Source organism: Clarias gariepinus, chromosome 7 (assembly GCF_024256425.1).
Source record: "Clarias gariepinus isolate MV-2021 ecotype Netherlands chromosome 7, CGAR_prim_01v2, whole genome shotgun sequence".
In the NCBI taxonomy this organism is placed as follows: domain Eukaryota; kingdom Metazoa; phylum Chordata; class Actinopteri; order Siluriformes; family Clariidae; genus Clarias; species Clarias gariepinus.
In genome coordinates this window covers 15,415,508-15,441,678 of record NC_071106.1, presented here as the reverse complement: position 1 = coordinate 15,441,678, position 26,171 = coordinate 15,415,508, and the positions used below count along the sequence as shown (strand labels likewise).

At 38.7% G+C, this 26,171-nt stretch overlaps 1 protein-coding gene across 1 annotated transcript in view; it reads left to right on the top strand.

Moving 5' to 3' along the window:
* cdh13 (cadherin 13, H-cadherin (heart)) overlaps positions 1 to 26,171 on the top strand; it is a 421,723-nt gene that overhangs the window by 385,978 nt on the left and 9,574 nt on the right. The window contains exons 13-14 of the mRNA XM_053500544.1: positions 21,261 to 21,494; positions 22,939 to 23,157. Coding sequence (XP_053356519.1) covers positions 21,261 to 21,494; positions 22,939 to 23,157 — 453 coding nt within the window. The remainder of the gene's footprint in view (positions 1 to 21,260; positions 21,495 to 22,938; positions 23,158 to 26,171) is intronic.

Genomic DNA, 26,171 nt, shown 5'->3' with positions numbered 1-26,171 from the left:
GCTATTTGTTGAGATTAAATTAACCTGAACTCGATGAGGTGTCCCTAATTGTTGCGCTAGGTTGCTCCGGATGGGAGCAACGACATCTGGTGTTCGGGAAGAGGGTTGAGCCGAGTTCTCAGGTGTGTCAGTCATTCAGGCCTTGCGCAGTTCCTTCACCTTGGAATCTTGCCACTTTTCCAACCCACTCTGTGAGTGAATGAAGGGGAAAGATGACTCTTTAGAAGTGCTCCATTAACAGACGTGTGATATTGCTCTAGCAGCAGGGGTCTGCTGGTGGCGTGGATTGTTACAGAGCCAAGACAATAAAGCAGGACAGAATCATCTTCCTCACTTCCTTTCTCCCTGTCTCTCCTGCTGACACACTTCCCCCTGCTCCATGAGTGCATAGATGACATGAGAAGTGATCTTTTCTATCTGCTCAGGTGTTTCCAATGTTATTAACCCCCCGCATTGTATTTTTCTCTTATGTCAAATGAAGGTATAGGTGGAAATAGGCAGCACTCTCATGAGACATACTCTTAAATGTCCTCATGTGAGTTCAGCCTAAAAAAACTTAGAAAGAGAAAGAAGTAGTTTGTGTCTGGGCTATAACTGACAAGTGGACATTCCAAACCCATTCGGAAAAAAAGTTTTAACATTAAGCACAATGCGTTAAAATTAAAGGTGCCATATCACACACCTTTTTAACAAGTTAACATAAGTCTTAGAAGGTCTTGAAAATGTGTCTGTTTAATGTTCCAGCTGAAGTATAACTCAGATTTTACATTTTGGCAAATATAAAATTCCTTGCCTGTTTACAATTCTGTTTCGCTGTCATGGTGAGCTCCTGAGCCGCCCCCCTCCCAGCCCTCATTGTAAACATGCAATTTTCCTGCCAGGTAGAACACAGGACACAGGACGTCCCTAAACATGGTGCCTAGGGGGTTAGCTGGAGGGGGTCCATGCAGGTTGCCCCCCCTACCCCCCACACTTTTTTTTCTTTTTTTTTTGCCTGGAATGATAACATACCTGGTGGAAAAATTCGAAGGCACATTCATAGAAAAATATAAGAACATATTCAAAAAGTTATGTTTTTTGTCTGGAGAAATATTAAAAAGTGGTTTGCATGATATGTGTGCATTAAAAAGGCAGAAAATAAGAAGATTTTTATAAATTGATTTTGACTCAGCACATCCTTTAAATTATGGGCAGAATTATTCCACAAAGGAGACCATCTAATTAAACAAAACATTGACAATATATATATATATATATATATATATATATATATATATATATATATATATATATTTAGCTCACAACTCGCTCCTTTGGAAAAAAAAATTGTAGGCATACCTGAAGGAGAACAAGAAGGCGAACCAACAGAATTTGTCTTCAAATTGATTTTTAAATTGTTCCCAATGGAAGACTTCCCAAAGCCTGTGTCTATTGACTGTGCTCATCGTTCTCTGCGAACAAAGCTGGCTCAAATCCGCAGACTATCATGGTGCGTATCCACCATTTTCAACAAAAAGAACTGATCCTTCACCTCTGCAGACAACAAGCTCTAGAGTACAAAGGGAAGAGAATTTTCATCTTCCCGGACTATACAAACGAGGTGCTGATGCAACGCCATGCATTTTGTGATGTGCTGCGAGTCCTTCGAGACGCCGGTGTCAAACGGAGCCTACAATATCGGCCAAGCTTCGCATTCATCATCTGAAAGCAGCACCCACTGTCTTTTCAGATCCAAAAGAGGCAACATGGTTTGTGGAAGCAAATTATTCTCGCACAGACATTGACAAATAACTTTCTCATTTATGGCGAGCAAGAACTGGTTGTTGCCAAGTAAATAACTTGTTGGGCTGATCCAATTTATGATGGGTCCCTAGTTGAGTATGACCTTATAACATTTATAAACTGTACATTGTAATTTCATAATATTCATTACCAAAAAGAAATATCAGCATTGTTTTATATTAATATATTAACTGTTTTCTTTTTAGAGAGCTGACTATTTCCTGGTGGACTCAATTCCAAATGTGACCAACACCTAATATCACAGTATACTTACCTCTGATTATAGTTATCCATTAATGACCATTAAACACAGACATGAGGCTAAGGATCCTACGGAAAAGGGGTCATTTTATTTGGAAAATGGGAAAGGAAAAGGGTTTAAGGAGTGAGGAAGTAAAAATAAGGGAAAAAAAGTAGTTTAGGTGTGAACATGCAGGTCTGTAGGCAGTGCCCAGCTGGCATGCGGGCACGAGGCTGGCAAGTGATGGCGGTGGGCAGAGTGAACTACCATTAAATCATTTCCTTCTGGGAAGGCCAAGGGTCCAGACAGATTTTCCAGCGAATACTTTAAAGAATTCTTAGATTTATTAACTGCACTATTACTCAGAATGGCCTCTCATTTCGCAGAAGTGGGGACATTACTCAAAAATCTGTATGAGTCCAATATCTGTCACTTACTTAAAAAAGAGAAAAACGATAGTGACCCTGACAGCTATAGCAGGCTGTATAGGACAACTGTTCTTCAAAATATTGATAGAAAAATTATTACAGTGGTGCTAAAAAACAGACTAAGTAAAGATCTAAGAAGTATTATTCACTCCGATCAGACTGGGTTCATTCCAGTTCTTCTTTTTTAACGCTAGACGGCTTTTAAGTACAATACTTGTACTGTATATGCAGATCATGGCAAGGCTAATCGAACTGCAATTATATCCTTAGATGCACAGAAAGATTTTGATCAAATAGAATGGCTATACATGCTCGAGTTGCTACGCTGTTTTGCGTCAGCAGATCATTCATCACTTGGGTAAAAATCATCTATAAAAGTCCAGTATGTTTTATTTTAACTAATGGTGATAAGTAAGCTTTATTTTCTCCCCCACATAGTTTCGTCCAGCATGACTGCCTTCTTTCTCCTGCTCTTTTTGCTAACACACTGCTATAAAAATCAGAGGCCATCCTGATATCGAAGGCCAAACAGTGGGAGGCATTGAAACACTCATATGCTTATATGCTGATGACAAACTGTTACACGTATCAGGAAAATCTAGAAAAATCAGTTCCTATTTTGTTGGGTTTGAGTATTTTATTTGGTAGGTTGTCAGGTTACAAATCATCAACTGCCTATGCCTGGTAAAAAATCTATAGCCAGTGGTCAATTTATTTACTTTGACTTAAAAATCCCTAAAAATCTAAACGAATATTTAAAAAAAAAAGATTAGGTGTTCATCTCACTATTAATTAAAACACAATATAGATTGCTGGAAAGTTCTTCTATTGTTGGCTGCATTAACTTTATCAAAATGATCTAAAAACTCCCTATTACCCGGAGATCACTGGTTCAATCACTGTAACCGCTTGCAGCCGGAGGTCTAGAGAGAGCTGATTGGTCGAGCTCTCTCAGAGGGGAGGGATGAGAGGTACTTTGTGCTCCCACATTAATCACGGCTCTACAGCCAATCAGGGACGTCTGTAAGCTCGCACAAGCGGAAGGAGCAGCTAGCGTTGATAACCCAACGGTGTGTGCTCGAAAAAAAGATGCGGTTAGCTGGCATCACGTGGCTCGGAGGAAACACGTGATAGTCTTCGGCCCTCCCTACTGAGTGGTAGTAGTTGCCTTAATATGGAAGCCCCTTAGTGATGGGAAGGAATTGGACACAACTAAATCGGGAAAAAATTCATAAAAACTAAAAAATATTTCTCACATCTAAATTTTTCAGGGGAACTATAAAACTTCCAGAATCTTCGCAGCTCACCTGCCAAAACACAAATCTTAGGGTGGACTTAGCCTTCCAGTGGTTAGACAGTACTATTTGGCTGCTAATGCAAGAGCATTATTGTTTTGGTACACCTGCAGCCTAGTGGATCACAACCCTGATTCTCATTCATGGGTCAAAACTTCTTTACAGGCCTTGCTGTTTCCCATTAGAATTCTGAACCAGATTAAGAAGGGGCAATATATAGACTAAGGTCTAAGTCTAAGACTGCTGTTTGCTTTTATCACTACAGTATTTTATGCCAGCATGGGAAGACAAATGCTACCAGGCCTGGCGCAGCGGTAGATTTTACAAGAATGATAAATCTGGATTCTTTGATCAGATTAAGAACAATTTCCAGCTTTTTTTTTTTCAATATTTACATGTCAGACATTAAGACATCAGTGCTTTCACTGTTTGTGTCTGTTTTTAACCTTAATCAATCAGCCTGGAGTAGTAAGATGGACATTGACCTGTCTGAACCTTTGTGGATTGAAACTATGGCCAGATTATACTTTTTACACACTATATGATTCAGTGTAAAGTATTCGCCATCTTAGCTACTCCAAATCCAATCTTCACAAGATTGATCAATCTGTTTCAGCTCAGTGTGACAGGTGCAAATTTCACAAGGTATCTCATCACACACCTTTTGGCATTGTCGTACACTGGCAGGATATTGGTCCGACATTTTTTCTTGGCTTTCCAATGCATATGGCAAATGCATTAGCCCATATACTGAATTAGCAATATTTGGCTGATGAAAATTCACACTGCATCTATTGCTCAGTATGAACATTGCCAAGAGACTCATTTTAACAGACTGGAAATCTCATTCTCCTCCATCCATTTACAGATAGATGTTGGAGATGGTGTCTATTATCCAGATGGAAAAATGTACAGACATATTAAATCTTATGCAGGAAAAGGAGCCTGGCTATTGGTTGGAACGTGCCTACTTCCTCAGTTACCACATGTTAGTTAGCTTAGCAATAGCTTATTTAAAATGTTAAGGTGTCCGATGGTAACTTATATGATGATGTTATTTTGCATTTGATTTAGCTTGTTTATTTTTGTTGTTAAAATTGAGCATTTTAACATGAGGGTCTATGGGGATTAATACAATTTAGGAGCCAGCCACTCGGTGGATATTCCAGGAGCTGCATGTTCTGGCACTTCTGCATTGGCTTCATTTTTTTAGTAGCTGAGTTTTCCCCTTAGCCAGAAATTATCACTGTCCAGACTCATTACTCTAGCTCACACTCACAGAAAAGAGATCTGAAAGCGACTCGGTGGAATGACTTTTTTAGTGTCATGTGGAGTACCTTGGCGTTCTCAGCCTCTGACTGAAGATACTTCTTTTATCCTTCCCATGTGCTGTGTACTGGGTGTGAGCCATTGTCCATGATATCTATTAGAATGTGCAGCATCCTTCTTTCTCTCACTTGATTTTCTTAAGTTTCTTTGACCAAATTTAACCACATTTTTCAGTGATTCATTAATATTTATTTTAATTTTTTTTTAATTATAATTCTATTATTATCATTATAAATTGCCACCCACATCCAACTATAATGCATGTTCATCCGTTATTTTCTATCACCCGATTTCCAAGGCAAGGGCTTGTGTGTAAAATCAGTATTGAATAATGCTGGCTTGGTCACGTGTGCTCAGAAAAAATCTGGCAACCTTAGAGGAATGAACTACATGTAGTCCATTTTTCTGGGTCACTCAGAAAATCGGCTTAAGCACCTGAGTATAAACCGGTTCTGAAAATCAGAGACCTTTCCTTGGTTTATATATTGAGGTAATGTTTGGACTTTCAATCTAAAAACGAGGCAATCATTATTATTATTATTATTATTATTATTATTATAATTGGAAAGACCTCTCTGCAGAAAAGCACTGTGTTTTGTTTGCCATCCAGACACTGACAGAGACACTGCTTAATTTTGCTTTTATGGAGCTGCCAGCCCGACTTTTGTGTTCATTCTCAAAGGTCATTGCTGCGTCCTCTGAATCAGAGCAGGAATGTCAGACTGGATTCACCTTTACTCTATGTGAGGTCTGTGTGGTTTTTCAGGGTGTTGTAGTGACTGAATCTTTTTCTGTGGTCATTTTTTTTTTCTTCTGGATAACATGTAGTCCATAACAGACGCCCTGTTCTGCTATGAGCTGTCAGATGATTGCATGACACGAGAATCCTGCTGGTCACTAACAGGTTATCGATCCAGTCCAGTCTGCCATGTCTTTATTTGGAGAGCTCAGATGATGAATGTTGCTGCTCCCCTGGTGACCACAGAGGGGGATAGTGCTGACGGCTGACAGAAGCTGGGTAAAGACAGAAAGAACAAAGCAGGACAACATACTGTAGATAAAACACAAAAGAGGGGGGCAGGGGGAGGATTTGGGTGAAGGGATAGGTGAATCTGTGAAGGCGTGTGTAGGTGTGTGTAGAGCTGTACAGTTCCCAAAGGTCTGTCTGACACATATGACCTTTTTCTAAGCTCTGAAACAAATGGCTCAATTTCGCAGATGTTGTACGTGAAGCTGCAGCTGTATGTCAAAAAGTCAGAGTTGGTGAGCTGACTCCTATAACTTCACCAACACTTGCTCATCTCTCATCCACAGAGGCACCTTGTTGTTCCGGCATTGGCACAGGTTTCATTGTGTGTGTGTGTGTGTGTGTGTGTGTGTGTGTGTGTGTGTGTGTATATGTGCATTATTCTGGTCTGAAGCTCAGACCCATTTTTCTTTAGCTCTTTTATTCCCCACTGAGCCAGCAGATGTTCATTCAGTCCGTTCCTCTTTGAGTGTGAGTGAGTGTATGATTGTGCGTACATATGCTCCTGCGCTCACATTCGTCTTGCACGATTATGTGCTTGGAAACTCCTCATTATTCACGTTTTCAATTTCTTACCTAAATCCTATTTTTCTTTCCCATCGTCTTTAAGATGTCGTGTTTGTATATCAGTGGCGACAGAGATGAAAAGTGCCATTTCAAATCCATCACACATTTTCTCAATATTAGATGTGCCGCACTGTCACTGAAATTACTCTGACACGTGTATCAGAGTGGATTTCGCTCTGCCTTACTCGTTCAGAAATGGCATCTGTACGTCTTGTTCCATCCTATTCTGCCACACTGTAGGCTGCCTGCCTAGTCGGAGGCTTCTTAATGCAATAATCGATAAAGCCCCAGTTGACTAGGCCTGTCATATAGAGCAGTGATCAAAGCAGTGAGTGTACAGCAGCACAGGATTTGGGTGTGTGTCAGAGTAGGGGAGAGTGGAATGAATGAGAGGATGGAGTGCTATTCAAGCACATGCGTCAATACGTCTCAGTAAGTCTTATTTCCATTGTACGATGGATAATTTTCATATTGCTTGTGGATTGAATCATATATCATATAATAGATATAATATGAGGGGTGTTCAAGTCAAAATGGGACTTGTTATGAAATTTATTGTAATGACATTTCAAGACTTTACGCACAGTACAGTGATGAGACTCTTAGCTGCATTAGAATGAAATATTTTAAATAAGGCCATACAGCCATAAATGACAATTCCAGCCGAAGTGTCTTGGAGCTCACTGTAGTCATCTCGAGTGGAACGCCTGATCCTTGAAAATCAACAGATAACATGTTGCCAACTTGTGGAAGATATGCATCTGTCTGTACACACAATCTTTCACAAGCACCACTTGCACATTGTAAGGAATTATTGACACAACCTTATGTAGTCCCGACTTAATTCCAAGTCATTTCCACATGTATGGACTATTAGAGGAGTTCCTGGGAGGCCAGCATTTCAACTGTGAAACAGGCAGTCCGAACATCAGTCGGCATACTGAGATAACTTTATACCTTGATGGGATATGAGCTCTAGTGAAACGCTTGGATAAAGTAAGTGCATTAGTGTAGGAGGCGATTATGTAGGGAAATAACAATAGTTTTTGCTCTCTGTGGTCTGTTATGCTGTACAGTCAAATGCCCTGGTTTGACAACTCGTATGCGTATACATGTAGTCCGATGTTGAAATGACAGTTGTTTTTATAATGTAGAAAAAAATGTATAAAGATTTTATACATCGATATAAAATTAGGTTTAATAATTTTCAACTTTTAATGTGATACAGCAGCCAACAACACTTTAATGAAAAGCAAATAGAAGCATTTTAATAAAAAACACATTCTGACACTTTTTAGCCAGTCCACCTTCTAGTGTTCTGTTGAGAGGTGGGATGAACCTGGGGAACATGGAGGAACCCATTTGGAAACACAGCATAGAATCTCCATAGACAGTGGCATGCTGTGTTGTTTAGTTATGGCTGGTTATAATAATTTGTGGTCAGGAAATGCCAGTTCATGTACAGGAGTTAGCTGTTGCTTCACTCTTAGATCAGTATGTTGTCGTAGTGAATACCAGGTGTCCTACTTATTCCCATGTTCCAAAGTTTTGCACATAGTGATCATGCTTATCATTTTTAATCTAAACCAGGGGTCTCCAAATCCAGTCCTGGAGGGCCAGTAACCAGCACAATTTGTAATTCACCAACAACTAAACACACCCACTGAACCTCGTAATTAACAGATTAGTTAAATCCGCTGTGTTGGAGAAGAAGAATCACCAAACTGTGTTGGACACTGGCCCTCCAGGACTGGATTTGGAGACCACTGATAATATCCTGTTCATTTCTATTAGCACATCTTTTTCTATGCTGTTGTAACACAGAAATTTCCCCACCGAGGAACAAATGAAGGTATATCTCATCTCATCTTATATCCCTGGGGTTTCTGAACATGTAGCATATTGTGTGTTACCCCTAGAGTTAATACATGCAGCTTAGTGTAACATGGTATATAATGTTAAGGTCAAGGTAAAAATCATCATGGTAGTTCTGTGCAGAGGTCAAGAAACAGGCAGGCAGCATGACAAAAGCATAAATCATAATCAGAAACTGGCGAAACTGACAAAAGATTAAACTGGGTAGTGAAACATGCAAAAAGAAGACTCAGCAAAGCACACAGACATGAAACAAAACGTAAAAGAGACTCAGAAGCGCGAAGGGTACGATGTACAACCATTGGAATGCTAAAACGTTCCAAAAGGTTTTTAAAAAGTTGAAAAGTTTGGAGGAGACAGCACCCGAACATGAAAATAACCAGCACTCAGATCAAAGGAAATTTCTAAAAACTTAACTAGTGTAGAACTTCTAGATTCACATGTATTTCCTTTTGCATTGTTTTCACCAATACTGTACCTGTTTATTTCCAACCATGTTGATTAGAGCCTAAATGCTGATATGTGTCTACACCCACTGTTTAGCGCAGCCCATAATTAATTTCTTTCTTCAGCAGCAGAGCCACAGGTTACAACATTGGTTACAGTACATTTTTCTTCTGAAAGCTGCATTTTGAACCCATGGCTTTTGAGGCAAGATATGAGCATGAAATAAAAGTGCATGGGAGCTGTAATTGTTCTTCCAACTGTAATAGCTAATCAATACTTCTCAGCTCAAGGTTTTGTTGCCTGATCTGTATTTTTAACTCAGCGGTGGTCTACCCCTGTATCTGGAACTTTGAAGGCAGGATATTACAGGACATGTCACAAAAGGTGATTTGCTTTTACAATGAGGAGGAATGTGAAACGGCTTTAATTGACTGTCCAATCAGAGTGAGCTTAAATATCATTCAGCTCAGCATTTGGACAAAATTAATAGTGAACATCTATCTGAATTTTATTTATTTATTTTTTTATTTTTTTATTTAACTTTCTACCTTGATGTTAGAAGGGCTGCCATGAGAGCATCAAAGTTCCTAATAACTTATAGCTGTCACATTTCTCTTCCAATGCTTTCAGGGGGAAATGAAGTTCAATTATGGTTTCTCTCTGTGCATTTAAAAAGACTTAAGAAGTTTTAAGAAGAAGCGCAAAGTCAGATCTAGGGGATGGGCTGATGAAAGACTCAGCTTGATGTGTTATTGGAGAGAGAGAGAAAGAGAGAGAGAGATGCTCTTCAGCCATGCTCATCTCTCATTAAAGGGGACACAGGAGGCTAATCAGTCAGTTTTGTTCTGCAGGGAGTTGCAGGTTTAATTGGGTACTTGTGCATGTTCCAGCCATTTCTCAAGAGAAAAAGCAGGACCTGGGTTTAATTGCAGATCAGCTTTCTTCCTTCTTTGCTTTGAAGCTAATGTCTGGTGTTTGGTGGAGTCATGTTTATTCGAGATATGCATGAAGCCTGACAGTGAGGGCTGATGGAAAAGGGTTTTTTTTGTTTGTTTTTTTGTAATCTGCATGCTAGACCAGGCACTTTGCTCTCTAGCTGGGAAAGCTTTAAGGCTCTATTTTCTCATTGCATCCCGTTTTAATGCAAACCACAAAGCAATAATCAGTGCATTAACAACAACAATATAATTTTTATTCTTGGCTTAGCCATTGTCAAACAAAGGTGCATAAAATGCAAAAGTTAGCTTGGAATATAAAGTATTTTATAGATCTGTGGATAATGACAGGAAGAATAAAATTCCCCTATTACAGTATGTCACCTAAGCATAGCTGCATTGATTAAATATTTAGTCACTTAATTACATTATTCATTCATTCCTTTATTTTCTACAGGGAGGCCTAGGGCCTATCCCAGGTAGTTTGTGACACGAGGCAGGGTACACCCTGGATGAGCTGCCAATCCATCCACACTTACACAGCATGGAGAATTTGGAAATGCCAATTAGCCTACCTTGTAGTTCTTTGTACTGTTAAAGAAAACCAGAGAACCCCCACTAAGTGCATGAGAGAACATGCAAACTTCACACACAGGCCTGAGGGAGGAATCGTACCATCGACCCTGGAGGTGCGAGACCACAGATTAAAACATTTACTGTCTAACTGACAACAAGCAGTTAATAGCAATTTAAAGGTTTTTGGTGCAGTTATCTTCTTCTGTACCAGCTTTCTCTTTTTACATCCTAATAAAATAATCACTTTTGCCACACCTCCTTATAAAATACTGATATACAGGGTGATTAAACATAACTGGAAATATCAATGTGGGGGGAAAAAAAGAAAAACTGCAATAAAATTTTCAGTACTACTAAAAATCATGATGCAAATGCAGAAAATAAAACGTTAATAGTTCAAACAGCTCCCAATCATAAAACTTTTAAATGACTCTTGGGAGGGTTTCTTACTTCACAAACCATTTCCTAGAATAATTTCACAGCATGTCACCCACAAAATAGCTCTGAAGAAAAGCCAGGCAAGGTGCTATCAGCTAAATAACAGTGTACTGTACACCTCCTTGGTTGAGTTTCTCAGAGTAAGTTTTGAAGATAATTTAGTTTTGAAGCCCTCAGTTTTCCCAGCAGCTGGCCATAGAGCCAGAACAGAAGAAAAGCTGCCAGGGTGTCTGTGTGAGAGATAGGGCCATGTACTTTTGCAGTGAAGCATTATGGTCAGCCTGTAAATGCCATCACGGTTAGGAAATCGGGAGTATGTGGTGTATTTTTCATTATTTTAATGGTTACCCTGCAGCCAAATACCATTGGGCTGTCAGTGGGACCTTTCAGTTATTTATGTATATATCTAGCATTTTATTGTCTTATAAATGGTCCATACAATAAAAGCGTATGGCCCCATTTCATGCAGACTTTTCTTTTGCGGACATATGGGAAAAGCAATTTCTTTGTTGTAGGCAAACAACTACACGGGAAACTGGGCATTTCAACTAGTGTTAATGAAAGATATTTTATAGCTTTATAGTCAGTTTTGTGAAATCATTGACCTGAGCAGAACACTTGGTTTCGGACACAAATTAATCTAGATCAATCGCTTTGGTGGTGAAAGATACAGTAGAGCTGGCTGCGAGACATTTGAGAATCTGGGTTGGTGGTCCAGCTGAAACTGTTCAGGTACCGGGACTGGTTTGAAGCAAAAAGGTCCTGACTTGAAAACTAGACTTGACATGATTAGATTAGAAGTTACAGTATAAGAAGGTTTGTCTCTTTGGAAGCAATATATGAAGAAATGAGCAATGGCTCAAAACTTTTACAGTACATACTGTAGTACTATATAATAATAAATAATGTGAGTTGAATGTTTTTGAGACAAACATTATTATGAATTTGTTTAGGGAATCAATTCAAACTTCAAAATCAATAAGTCTGCAATTTCAAAACAAATGCATTAATTAATTATGATTTAACTCCATTAACTCTTGAGATGTTTCATTGTGTGTTTTAAAGTTGTCTTGAGAGGGATGAGTTGAGATGAAAGGGAAAAAAGTTTACACAGAGATAATGTAGAGGTTTGCATCTGAGCAACGAATAAATGATTTATTTGCTGCATTGCAGCAGGAATGGTATATTTCTCTAGGCGCTTTTCACTCGTCTTTTTGAGTTAATGTAATTGCTAGCGGGGGGCACAGTAGCGCAGCAGGTATCTTTGCTGTCTTACAGCTCCATGGCTCAATCCTGAGCTCAGGGTAATCTCTGTGCAGAGTTTCTGTGCATGCTTTCATTGTGTCCCTTATTTTTGTTTTAGTTTTGTTTTCTTGTCCCACCCACAGTCATGCTTAAAAGTTAGCACCCCCCTTTTTACCTCAAATAAAATTTGATTATAGCGGGTCTTATACTGTAATTAGGCAACCTCAGACAAACAATGGTACGGTACATAACTTTCTTACTCTGTGCCAATGTTTATTTAACAAAAATAAAGCCAAAAAAAAAACCCTACATGTAGAAAATACCCCCCATTACTGTTTCCACAGGATTAATAAGAGAAGATTGCAGCCAGGTGCTGCTAATTATCAGCCCTTGATTAATTCATCAGCAGCAGCAGGTGTGCAGACCTCTATAAAAGCAAATTTTACTGTTCTATAATGTTAAAGAATATTCACAAATGGAAAGTATTAAAGGCAGTTTTTAATCTTCCCAGGAGTGGATGTCCCAACACATTCACCAGAAGGTCATACAGTGGAATATTCAGAGAAATACATAAAAACTGAGAGCTACATCTTAGACCCTACAGGCCTCACTGAGCATGTTAAACGTTAAAGCCTGTGGCAGTACAATTAGAAGAAGACTGAACAAGTATGTTTTTTCTTTGAAAGCATTTCCAGGTAAGAGGTTTTTCTGTCCAAAAAGAACACAGAAACATAAAGTTAGCAAAACTGCATCTAAACAAACAAGACTTCTGGAACAATGTCATATGGACAGATGATACCAAGGTGGTGTTGATTGGCCTTATTCCCAGGACCATGTTTGGCAAAATCCAAACAGCATTTCAGCAGAAACACCTCACACCCACTGTCAAGCATTTCAAGGGAGGGGTGATAATTTGGGTTTGTTTTGCTATGACAGGACCTGGGAACCTTGCAGTCATTGAGTTGACCATGAACTCCCCTGTATACCAGAGTATTTCTAAGGCAAATGTGAGTCCATCAACCGGACAGCTCGAAATTGGGTCATGTAACAGAACAGTGTTCTGGAACACACCAGTAATTCTAGATTAGAATTGGCGAAAGGTCAATGTGCATGGAGTTTGCATGTTCCCCCCCACGTGCTTGGTGAGTTTCCTCCGGGACCTGCAGTTTCCTCCTATAGTCCAAACACATGCAAGTTTGTCTAATTGGCGTTCCCTAATTGTCAGTAATGTGTGAACATTTGTGTAAATGTTGACCGGAGGTCCTACCATGGTTGTACAAAATGGGATTAAATACAATGATCACCATTGGCCTCCATGGTCCCTAGTTGGACTACAGAGGTTCCTAGATGGATATATAGATGATGGGACCTTAATAAAGCTGTAGATAAGTGAATACTCAAAAACCTGAATGAAATGAAGCAATGTTGTAAAGAAGATGGGACAGAATTAATCCATAACAATGTGAAAGACTGATAAAATCATAACGGAAACGATTCCTTCAAGTTTTTGCTGCTAGGGTCGATCTACAAGGTATTAAATCATGGGGGTACTTGGTATCACCCAGATGTTTTTTTTTTTTTTTTGGCTTAATTTTAGTAAATATAGAATGACATACTGAAAGAAGTTATTATATGTTGTTTGTCTGAGGTTTTTTATTTGCATGATACTTTCTAGCGGCAGATAATTTTTATTACGTTCTTACAAAAAAATACATAGAATTAAAAGGATGCATGTGAATTAGGTTTAATACAATACATAGTCACTACAGTGCTTTGCGAAATGATTTACCCCCTTGCCATTTTTAATGTTTTGTTACATTATAACTTGTAAATTTTTTTTTTTTTTAATCTGAATTGTGTGGATCTGCACAAAATAGTCTTTGGTGAAGTAAAATAATTGTATTCACCCTTTTTGCTATGAAGCCCCTCAAAAGTTCTAGTGCAACTAATTACCCTCAGAAGTCACATAATTAGTAAAATGAAGTCAACCTGTGTGCTATCTAAGTGTCACATGATCTGTCAGTATAAACACACCTTTTCTGAAAGGCCCCAGAGGCTGCAACACCACTAAGCAAGTTGTTGTGGAGACTTGTTGAGAGTTGTTGAGAAGTACAAGTCAGGGTTGGGTTGCCCCCCAGAGCACCATCAAATCCATCAATTTCAAATGTAAAGAACATGGTACCGCAACAAACCTGCCAAGAGAGGGCCACCAAAACTCACAGACCGGGCAGGGAGGGCATTAATAAAAAAGGCAGCACAGAGACCAAAGGTAACCCTAGAGGAGCTGTAGAGTTCCACAGCAGAGACTGGTGTATCTGTGCATGGGATCACAATAAGCCGTACACCAGCCATAGAGCTTGGTTTTATGGAAAAGTGGCCAGAAAAAAAGCCAAGGGAAAGATGGATGGTGCTAAATACAGTGATACAAGTGGAAACCATCCAAGATGAAGGAGCTGGAGCAGTTTTGCCTAAGCGATGGCAAATATGTGGCAAGCTCATAGAGAATTATCCAAAGCGACTTGCAGCTGTAATTGCCGCAAAAGGTGGCTCTGCAAAATACTGACTTTAGGGGGGTAAATAGTTATGCACACTAAAGTTTTTTGTTATTTTGTTCTATTTGTTGTTTTGTTTCACAATAAAAAAAACTCATAACTTCAAAGTTGTGGGATGCATTTTCTGTAAATGAAATGATGCAAACCTTCAATCCATTTTATTTCCAGGTTGTGAGGCAACAAAACATGAAAAATGCTAAAGGGTGGTGAAAACTTTTGCAAAGCACTGTACATTTGACTTAGTATTTTAACGTGTGTGCATGATGATCTAGGGGGTGGGAGATAACAGAACATAAGTCTTGTAAACCTGAAACATTACAGTTTGCAGAACTTACCAAACATGTATACAGTATACCAGAGCTAATAGCACTGACATTACAGGTAATATACTGTATGCACTCTCTCGCTATCTCTCTCTCTTTTGCTATCTCTGATTTGTCACATACACTGCGATTAACATTTGTACCCTAAAGGTTTCTGTGGCCACTAAACTGGAAGAAAGAAGATAATAAGCCTTTTGGCTAAACTTCTATGCAATACCCTGGATGTGAGTTAGAAGGGTATTGATGAAACCAGGGTGATTAGGCAACCAAGTGTGCCTTATAAAGCCCATGCGAGAATGAACAACACCATTTTCCTCCGAGCTAAAGCTAAGTGGCTATTGGTGTGTGAAGAAACTGGAGAGAATCGCCTTGTCTTTTACACATCTATCTTCTAAAGCTGCTGAACATGCAGAATGACTAAAACAGGCAAAAAGAAAGTTCGATATGTCTTCCTTTATAGTTCTGAATAACAGCATGCCATATAGAAGAGCCAAATAGTTGGTTGCATTTGAATGTTTTTTCTCTGTACATTTGCATTCTGCTTTATCATTTTTTTTATTATTATTATTCTGCTTTGTATTGACTGGTTCCATTTGCAGAGTCAAGCTCATTTTGCTGTTTCCCTCACTTACTCAGCATTTAGCAAGGTGCATGATCGGGGTTGAGGTTTTGTAACCATGTTATATCCATTTAGAGGAGGGAGAAAAAAACTAAACCAACTAAAATTCAGAAAAGAAAACAATAGGATGTGATGGGTAGTTTCTCATTTTATAGCATGTATTTGGATACATGGTCTATTCTGTACAAAAGTGATACAAATAAACACATACATAATTTGATATCCTGTACTTGGATATACTGTCTAATCTAATCTTAAACTTTGATATTAATATATAAAGCTAATTAGTATGTCAACATGCTTTGTCTTGATCATGTAAGCATGAAGAAATGAACATATTTTTTTGCACTGTGTTCATCCTGTCTAAACAAAACAGATGTAACACACATGAGCAAATTGGAAATCACACTACTTTTTGTTTTGTTATGTAGCATTGGGATGATGAATCTGACAGGCATAGATTAGTAATCTCTCACACTCTCTAGCTTTTTCTCTTTTTACGCCCATGCAAACCTTTGTGCCTGATGCATCGATCTGCTACAGGTTTAGGATTGTGTACTTTTCTATTTAAACAGGATCTAGGCATGTAATCAATGCCACGCTACCAGACACTGTTGGACTGCTTTTAATGCAAATCTATTTTTATTATATATATTTTTTATGTGTTGAGTGTTAGAGTTCAGTGCCATAGGGGTTTACTTTAATAATAGTAAGAAGAAAAAAAAGGAAAAAGAATAGGGCTCTAACCTTTTTTTATTAGTGACTAAGTGATAAGGGCTTTTGCATTGCACCTCAAGGGTTCGGGGTTTGACTCTCATATTTAGCTTGTTTGAATGTTCTTCATGTGCTTGATGGGTTTTCTCTGGGTATTGCAGTTTCCTCCCACAGCGTAAAGACATGGGTATGAATTGGTGTGTAAGAGTGTGTGCTTGTGCTCTAGAATGGATTGGCAATCCACATAGGGAAAATAAGAAACAGTACCCTGTCATTGTCCTGTTTTACCCTTAACCATTAAATCATTGTTTACTGTTGGTGCACCATTATTATTATTATTTTTATTATTATTGTTATTATTATTATTATTATTGCTTTTGTTGCTCCTCCAAATAAAGCGAATATTTCATCACCTAAGATCTTACACTTATTTTCGGTTTAAGCCTCACCCACACCCTAAGCTGTGCGTACAAATCCAAATATATATGATCTAATAAACCAAAACAAACAGCAGTGCTATTTACTCAGTGGTTCAGAGTTTGTGGACTTTTCAGTATCATGGCCCTACATTATTAGAGAATTTATACTTATTACACTGTCATTTACATTCTGGTGCATCCATATCAGAGAATTAGTGTATACCTTGCCTGTGCCTGTCTGTCAGCCTATAATGACATAATATCCATAATAAATACCACCTTTATATTTTCAACTCAGTATACAAACAGCACTGTGCACATTCCAATAAAATGTCATTATGTTGCTTCACTATATGTATGTCAAGTTAATATGCTGCTTTTGTGGAGCAGAGGATGTTTTTAAAATGCATATTCATTTGTTCATATAGTCATTCATTCATTCATTTATTCATCTACGTTGACCTATGAATAGCTTATCCTGTGTAAAGTCATGCGGCGCCTGGATCCTATCTCAGGAGGCTCAGGGCACAAGGTAGGGTACACCCTGGAAGGGGTGCCAACGCATCATTGGGAACAAGTACACACACACACACACATGCACATTTCCAATTATCCACTACAGACAATTTGTAAATGCCTTTCAGTCTATAGTGCATGCTGTTAGACTGTGCGGGAAACCGGAGAACCCAGAGAAACCGTATGGGAAGAACATGCAAACTCTACACACAGAAACCAGAGGTGAGAGTTGTGCCATTAACCCTGATGGTGCAAGAATACAGTGCTAACCACACGCCCCCCAAATACATATTCAGCCACACTACCAAGTCTAGAGGGTCAGACACAATTCATGCAAATCCACTTCCAGGCATGTGTCTGTGTGAAGGCAGCGCTAATCACAAAGCATCATGTGTGTGGATGTGTCACAGCCTCGTCTTTACTTTCCATCTGCTGCTTGTTTTTGTTGAGATGCAATCAGCAGCTGTTGGTCCTGCTGCTCTTCTAATGAACTAGTGTTGCATCTGAACATCATAACACATTTCTATTTTAGTCCACCAGATTTCATTAACTTGTGAAGCAGATGAAGAGAGATGCTATTTTAGGCCTGCATATATTGAACTAAGTATAGTAAAGATTTATAATACCTTCATAAAAAGTCTTAAGCGCATGTGAAGAAAGAAAGCAAGAATTTTTCTAAATAATATAAGGATTTTTTTTTTCCTCAGGTACATTATTTTAAATGATGTAGTCAAATGGTTTTACTGTTAAAATGTTCTTTTAAAAGAAAGGAAATTCTCTTAAAAGGCATCGCGGTGTAGCAGGTAAGGAGGTTGCCTCAGGGTGTAATCCTGAGCTCCAGTTGTTGACAAATATCATGATCTTTCACACATTTCCACAACAGTTTCCTTTGGGGATATTGTTTAACTTCCACTTCCAAATAACATGTATGTAGGTTTATTGGGTTGTTTAAATTGCCCTTATAAAGAGAGAGAGATAGAGAGAGTTTGGGACCAAGTGTATCTCAGGATATCTTAGGAATCTAGGTCCCGGATTGGTATAAAGCGGTAAATTGTTTAAATAAAGATTATTTGTTAGTGTGAAAAATTTTTTATTCTATATAGAAAACAATAAGGAGATATTCATTCATGAGCTATGATCCATAATTCATGTTGTTCTCAGAACTGTTGTTGTTATTAATGTGTGCAAATGGAAATGCATCTCTAACTGCTATTAATGGGCTGATACGATGAGCAATGTGGTGTTAATGGATTCATGCGGTACACATTAGATCTTCCTTTATGGAACGATATTGTATAACAGATGGTTAAGACAGAGGATGTGCACTTTTTTCCAATATTATTCATTGTTATACTGTAGACGCTGCTGTTTAGAAATAGCGGACCTTATGTCTTGTGTGTTAATCCATACTCGGAACTAGAGGTGTGTATTAAGACGAGAAACATTCCTCCAAAAAAATAAAAAATAAAAATAAAGCCATGTTGCTGGATTGCATGTACAATGTTGCACAATGTACAGTACTTGCCATTTTGTAAATCTTGCTTTAGTGATATATTAATTTATCTATTCATCATACGTAATGCTTAATCATTCATTGGGCATGCTATGCTTTACTCTATTTTATATTTGAGAATGTACAGTAGATCCAACAAGCTATATATTTCTATATGTAATGACCTAAGGATTGGAGAGAGATCTTTTTAGAGGTGGATAACTATCCTTGCTGTTAAAGGTGATGGAATTTGGGTATTAATTTTATTATAATCTTATTACTTTATTATATTCCCAAGTCATTTTGGGCCCATTTCCAGCAATAGTTTGGACATTAGTTTGTTTTGTGCTCTGGATCAGTTTTGTAAGAAAGTGTTAGCGCGTCTGATGTATCAGTGACAACACCACAAAAAAAGGCTTTCGATTTCGTGGCTTTCTCTAAGCTCTAATGAGAACATGTCAGCCTTTAAAATGTCATATGAGCAGAAAATTAATGAAACATGCCAACAAAGCCTCTGTCACTTCTGCCTGGACCATTTAGCAGCGATGCTGTAACAGTGCCATTGGACTTAATCTGATTTCGGCTTCTGAAGTGACATTTGTGGCTTTGCCATTTTGACAAACTGTCCTCCCTCTCATGGCAAAGCGAGGCTTTTCAGCAGCCCTGACTTTTCAATAGCGACTAATCTCAAAATGCAGTGTATCTTGCTTAAGTGGATGTTTCCCGCCTTTGATTGCTGACGGTATTCAGCAGGGATGTCAGAAAGCGCAGACAGGAGAACGCAGGTGCAGGTTTAGAGTTTTAAGTAATCAAAGTCGACAAAAGCAGGATGAGAAGGTGGTAATTGTAAAGCATAAACAGGCTGAAGGTCAGACGATCAGCAAACAGACAAACACTACTGTAGGTGAGACATGATGGGGAATTAATAAACCAGGTCAAAAACAGATAAACAGGCACTAAAGGATCAGTAATGTCGCAGAATAGGATCTGCAGTGTTCCTTCCCCAAGAACAAGAGTGAGTCCAGGTTATTTCATGAAGAGCGTTTAGAGTTAGAAGTCTGGTGAGTGGGAATTGGGATAGGGCTGAATGGTTGTCAGCTGGCATGGAGTTTGACAGAGCCTCTTTTGTATTGCAGTTCATTTTTATAGTTGAAGCTTTCGAGAGCAGGTAAGGATTCTGAGAAAGCCTCACATGAACTGTACAACCACTCTCAGGCATGACCAACGTGATTCACGATTCCCTGCGGTTGAAACGACACACAGCTTGTTTTCTGCTGTTTTCTATTAAGCTGAATCAAGATGAATGTTAGGGAAGGGGAGGAGATGAAATGAGTTTTTCGGATTTGCTCATGAAAAAAAAAAGTTGTTGGGTTTTCTTCAGCATGTTCACAGTAGTGGCATATTGTTGTTTTTCGTTTATACGCTTTTTCCCCCCTAAATGTAAAAATGCAATTGTTTTCTTGTGTGGTTGCATAGAATATTTGGATTTGACCCTAGCAATATGTACAGCTGAAAAGGAATGCAAAAAATCAGATTCTTTAAAACATTTACTGCTTGTGGTTGTATACATGGTTGTTTTAGTCTTACCCTTTCAACCTCTACCCAAACTAACTACTTAATCTTACTTGTTTTAGACAGAATGGGAAGCCAGTACACTGAGCCCAGCTGTAAATATTTAGCACTGTTCTCGTGTGTATTTTAAAGCAATACTATTGATTTAGCTTGTAAATAAGAGAGAGCGAAAGAAAATGAATAGTGAATGGACAAACTTTATTTAGGAAAATGTACAGAGCATCAGACAGAAAATACAGATTATAAGAGACAAAAAAAGGAGAAATTGTTAGTTGTTATTGTTATATGATCAACTCCAATATATAAGCTCAAGCTGCTTTATTACCTCGGTCTATTCATGGGTGAATTCTAACTGGTACTATGTAGCCAAAAAGCAAAGAGAACAAAGCCAGTTCGCTGTGTAACGATTTTGGGTGTCCTCATTTCAGGGTTGGAACAAGGTGGTGAATTGGTTAGTACTGTCGCCTTGCACCTCCAGGGTCTGGGTTCGATTCCCGTCTCTGTGTGCATGGAGTTTGCATGTTCTTCCCGTGCTGGTTTGAATGTGGGTTTTTGGTGGGCAGTTTCTCTACCCTCTTTCTGGTATTGTGTACGCCACTGAATCTTTTAGTGGTACTCAGTACTAGACTACATTCTCCCACTGGAATATTACAGACACAATCTAGACGACAGTCTTACAGTTTTGCACTATGAAAATCAAAATTTCCCTGTCAAGATATTCAAAATGAATTTCAAGATATATACTATTGTAGTATGTTCCTGGATGCTGAGCTTTTATGACCAAATTGATTTTATTTCTGTTCTCTTCAGCCATTCTAATGCCATATAAAGAAAATTGTTTATTTATGATCTCTTTTTTTTTTCCCAGGTAACCCTCCTGCTACAGGCACCGGTACTCTGATCATCACCCTGGAGGACGAAAACGACAACGCGCCCTATGTTGTGCCCTCAGTAGTACGAGTATGTGAAGATGCCAAGGAGGTGAACGTGGCAGTTATAGGAGCACGGGATAAAGACATCCACCCCAACACAGACCCCTTTAAGATAGAACTGGGAAAACAGCAGGGTTTGGAGAAGACGTGGAGGATGTCCAAGATCAACAGTGAGTCATAGTTCCGAGTCCATGCACTAACGCTAAACCCCTAGTTAGATCTGTGATTCAGAAATCATCATGTCAAAATGAAGAAATGGAACTCGAGTAGATAAGGCCTTTAGTAATAAATAAAGAAAGCATTTGCTCTTGTGGATGCGTGTGAGTTGACAGTAGAAGCAATAGATTTGTCAAGGAAAAGAGAGAAGAAATGGGAATGAGACATGTGATAAAGAAATGTGTTAAAGGAAGAAGCACAATAAGAGAACTCTCGGAATAATTCCAGCGACAGAGCTATTAATTCCTGCCACTTATCTGTTGCATTAAATTGTGATTACTTGTCTTGTGGCTAGTAAGAAAACCAAAATGTGTTGGGTATAACAAAATGTCAGCTCAAGCTCTCAGCAACAGAAACAAAAAATGAGAAAGAAACTATTAATGTGTTTTTACAAAATGCACCAGAACATTGGCAGTGGATCTTTTGGGTGCTTTGGGTTGTGGAATAGGGTCTCCATTGATAGGGGTTGTTTACCCAGCGCATCCCATGGGTGCTCATTCGAACTGAAATCTGGGGAGTTCAGAGGCCGGACGGTGGTCTAGCACTGGAGGTTCTGATGCCCCCCTGTTCTGATCAGCATTGACTTTTTTTCTGCAAGTTGTGCTGCATTGGATTTCCTGTGGGCTTGAACCAGACGAGCTGGCTTTTGGTACCTGCAGGCTTGGATGCCCATGGTTCTGTCACCAGTTTACTGGAATATAATAGACAGTCAGTATTGATGTTTTCATGTTATGTGGTGTTAATATCATGGCTGATTGGTGTATATCATCCCCAAGTCTAGGACAAGAGAAAAGCACAAGCTAGAACAGAAAATTATGACCAAAAAAAAAAGGGAAAAAGTATAAATAGAAGGTAACGGTGTTGGACAAAACAGAAAATAGGGTGTTCCAAAAGTCTCCATACACACAGTAGGAGAAATACAAAACGTAACTTTGCTTACAAAGAATCCATAATTACATTTTTTGTAAACACACCAGAGACATCTCTTGTCTGTCAACTTATGATTAACATATCTGGTATTATGCATGTAATTGCACTTCAGATATGTTTATCTTTGTGAGCTGCCTAAACCAACCATGAGAATTATTTCAACATGTTCTGTGCCAAAGGCAATCATAAGAGCTATCTGACACAAAAAAAAATAAAGAAGACATTTTGCTAGAAAATGGTAATCTATCCATATGTACAGAGACTTCTGGGTCATGATGTTGAAGAGAGAATGAATAAAAGGGAACAGGAGAATAAAGGCTTCTGGCTTCTACTTTAACAGAGGGTAAATTCTGATCATATACATTCTGTGTGATTGACAGGAAGGGAATTAGACAGGGAAGTGTTTAAGGATACAGGAAAGTCTACACGCGCGTGTGTGTTTTCATAAACCATCGTCTTCTCCTACAGACACACATTCACAGATCATGCTGCTGCACAGTCTGAAACGAGCCAACTACAACCTGCCCCTGGTCCTGACTGACTCCGGCTCCCCACCACTTACGAACAACACAGAGCTCAAAGTGCAGGTGTGCACCTGTAAGAAGAACAGAATGGACTGCAATGGAGTCGACTCACTTCGAACAAATCTGCTGCTTCTGCTCAGCCTGCTCCTGTTCTCCATGCTCTGTGAGTACCACGCTTCAGACTAAGATAGATGGAAATTTGTCAAACAGCTCACAAAAGAGCTTTAAAAACAAAAAAGCAATGTACAACTGAAAAGAATTGTACGATTGTACGATGCTCTTCATCATTGCCTGTGTAAAGAAAGTTTATAAATGGAATTAAAAGCAAAATATATGTTTATAGATTTTAATTTGGTTTTATTTTGCTTTATTTTTTTATATCTGTACCAGTACACAATAGAGTAATACTAACATTTTATGTAAATAAATGCATCAGCCTAAAATTTAAAAGGCTAGCATTTACATAGTTCAGTGGTTCTCAACCCTTGCTTTATCCCGCCCTTCCTTGCTCTACCACCACCCCCACCCCACCCCCTTTCCAATTCAGAAAGGGACGTTAATTAACTGATTAGTTTAATTCATGTGTGCTGGGAGCAGAAAAGATGTGCAAAGCAGGGGGTCCTCCATGACTAGGGTTTAAAAGCAAGGGGCAGGCTTGGCTTCATGGTTAAAAGGATTTGTTTTTGCTTAAGGGTAGCTCAGTGGTAAAGATTTTGGACTACTAATCAGAAGGTCACAGGTCCAAAACCCAGCACAACCAGGCCACCACTGCTGGACCATGGAGCAAGGCCCTCAACTGCACTGATGTGTATTGAGATAAATGTAAGGCACCCTAAGGGTGTGTGCCAAATGCTGCAAATGTAAACCACTAATAGATGTTCAAATGTACATCTTTAAACCACAGCGCTGTTGGATTTTATTTATATTCAAGTACTCATTCTAACATACTTAATTATGCTTTGTATAATAGATCATCAACCAGGAGCTGTATGGTGCATGCTTCACAATAATTCAAGACTAATATAGTAAACTAGTATTAACGGACAACTTTTTTTTTTCTTCATGAGGGCCATTGTTACTAACAGTCACTACACTTGGACATAAAATAAAAAAAAAGGGTCCACACATGTGCAGACCATGTTACTCGCAATCCAAGGTTCCACGGTACATCTATTTATTTAACAAGAAACAAATTATTTAATTACTGATAATGTGACTGATAAGATTTTACGATACAGTTTCTTTAATGGTTTTCTCTTAACCCTTTAACATTCTGCAAACTTTTTGGTAGAGCACATTTTAAGTCACTTTATCATATTGAAAAAAAATGTTAAACCTGATTAAGATGTCTCTACCAATTGGTTGAAGTATGTTAAATAAAATAAAGTATATTTATAGCACTAAATCATTTGTGCTGGGGATTCTTTTTTTCTTTCTTTTTTTTTTTGTAATTTTATTGATAGTTTTACCATAAAGTGATCTCTCAACCATTTGGTAGAGGCCTATAATGAGCCCTGTTAAAAAGGAAGAAATGTTGTTACTGTTGCTAAGGGAATTAAAAAATGCAAAAACAAATCTATTGCTTTTTCTTAGTGAGGATGGTAAGGTGACAAGCTGTGACTTCTTAAGAAAAAGAGAGAGATGGTGATATATTACTTTTCAAAGGAATCTGACTGACGTTTTTTTCAAAAACTGCTATTTTTCCAATTCGGGACTAGACAGCCGAATCAGCCTCGATTTTGGATGGACACCCATGAAACTTATATCAAAATGTTCTCCCGAGTGCAGCGGAATCATTTTAAGCATACAAAATGCACTGTTTTTGAGTTATGATGATCTCTTTGGTACCCATGCCAAAACACTTTGCTCCTCTGACTCCTAGCTTTCTTTCTTTTGGTCAGAATGGAAAATAAGACACAGGATTTAAAGTGCTTAAAAAACAGACTTTACTTTGATAGCGTGTCAATCAGAAATAATTAACCTCTTTAAAAATGGCACTAAAATGACTGCAAAACTCACCCCATGGGCCATAATGGCTTTCTAGAGTGGACACACACTGATATAGCAGAAAAAGACATCTGTTACTCTCTTGCTGATGCATGCTCATCCAGAAAATCAAAACAGAGAGCCATGTCTTCTGCCTTTTTGAACTTTAAAATGAGAAGATTTGTCAAACCGTACGGGAACAATCAAGATTAATTTGGGACAAAACAGGATTTTCACATTCATTTTGTACTCGGGTGTCAGGCTACATTCTCAGTGTGCGGGTCAAACTTGCAGCCACAGGCACTGTGCTAAGGCAACCGGGCCAAGCCACATCCCCTTTCCCTCCCACACAGACAGATCTCAGAGACCTATGACCTACAAATAAGCCATTTTTACAGTCTAGCCAAGGAAAACCAAATCATCCTTGCATCTTCTACAGTTTCTCCAGTAATCGTCTCTAGTTTTATATGTAATCTTCTATCAAAAAGGTATATTATAGTCACTTGTATAGTTTATCTGTTTGTCCACTGTTGTTAAAGACATTTAATAAGCATCTAAAGCCAATCAGTTATACTGTAGATAGTGGCATGGTTGCCTTGCATCTCCAAGGTCAGGGTTTGATTCCCGTCCTGGGTCTGAGTGCATAAAGTGTGAATGTTCTACCCATGCTTGGAAGGTTTCCTCACATAGTTCAAAGATTTGGTGTCATGCTGGCAACCCAATGCCTTAAGTAACTTACTGTAAGCCACAGAAACAGCAGAAATATCTCCAGGGTGGGGAGTACCCCTTACCCAATGTGCCAGATGGCAGGTGGATGTACCAAAAGATCCCCCAATAAAATTTAAAAAGCACCATGACCTAAACCAACTTACTTAATTTCTCCAAAGGCTTTAATCTATTTTCTCAGTATTTTAGCTGTTTGTAAGCACTATAAAAGCACAGTCTGCCTAGTTCAGGGCATTTTGGCTGATTATGGCCCCTCTCGGACCCTTAGCTTGTTTATTGGCAGCAAGCCCAGGTCTTCAGGGCCAGAGAAACTACTGTTTGTTGTGTCCCGTTGGGTTAAATTCTGAATGCATCTGCATAATTCATTTTAAAACATGTTTCCTGTGAATTGTAAATCATGCATCTGGAAGTCTCTTGGCCAAAGGTACTGTAACTGTTATCCTAATAGTATGATTACAAATAGTG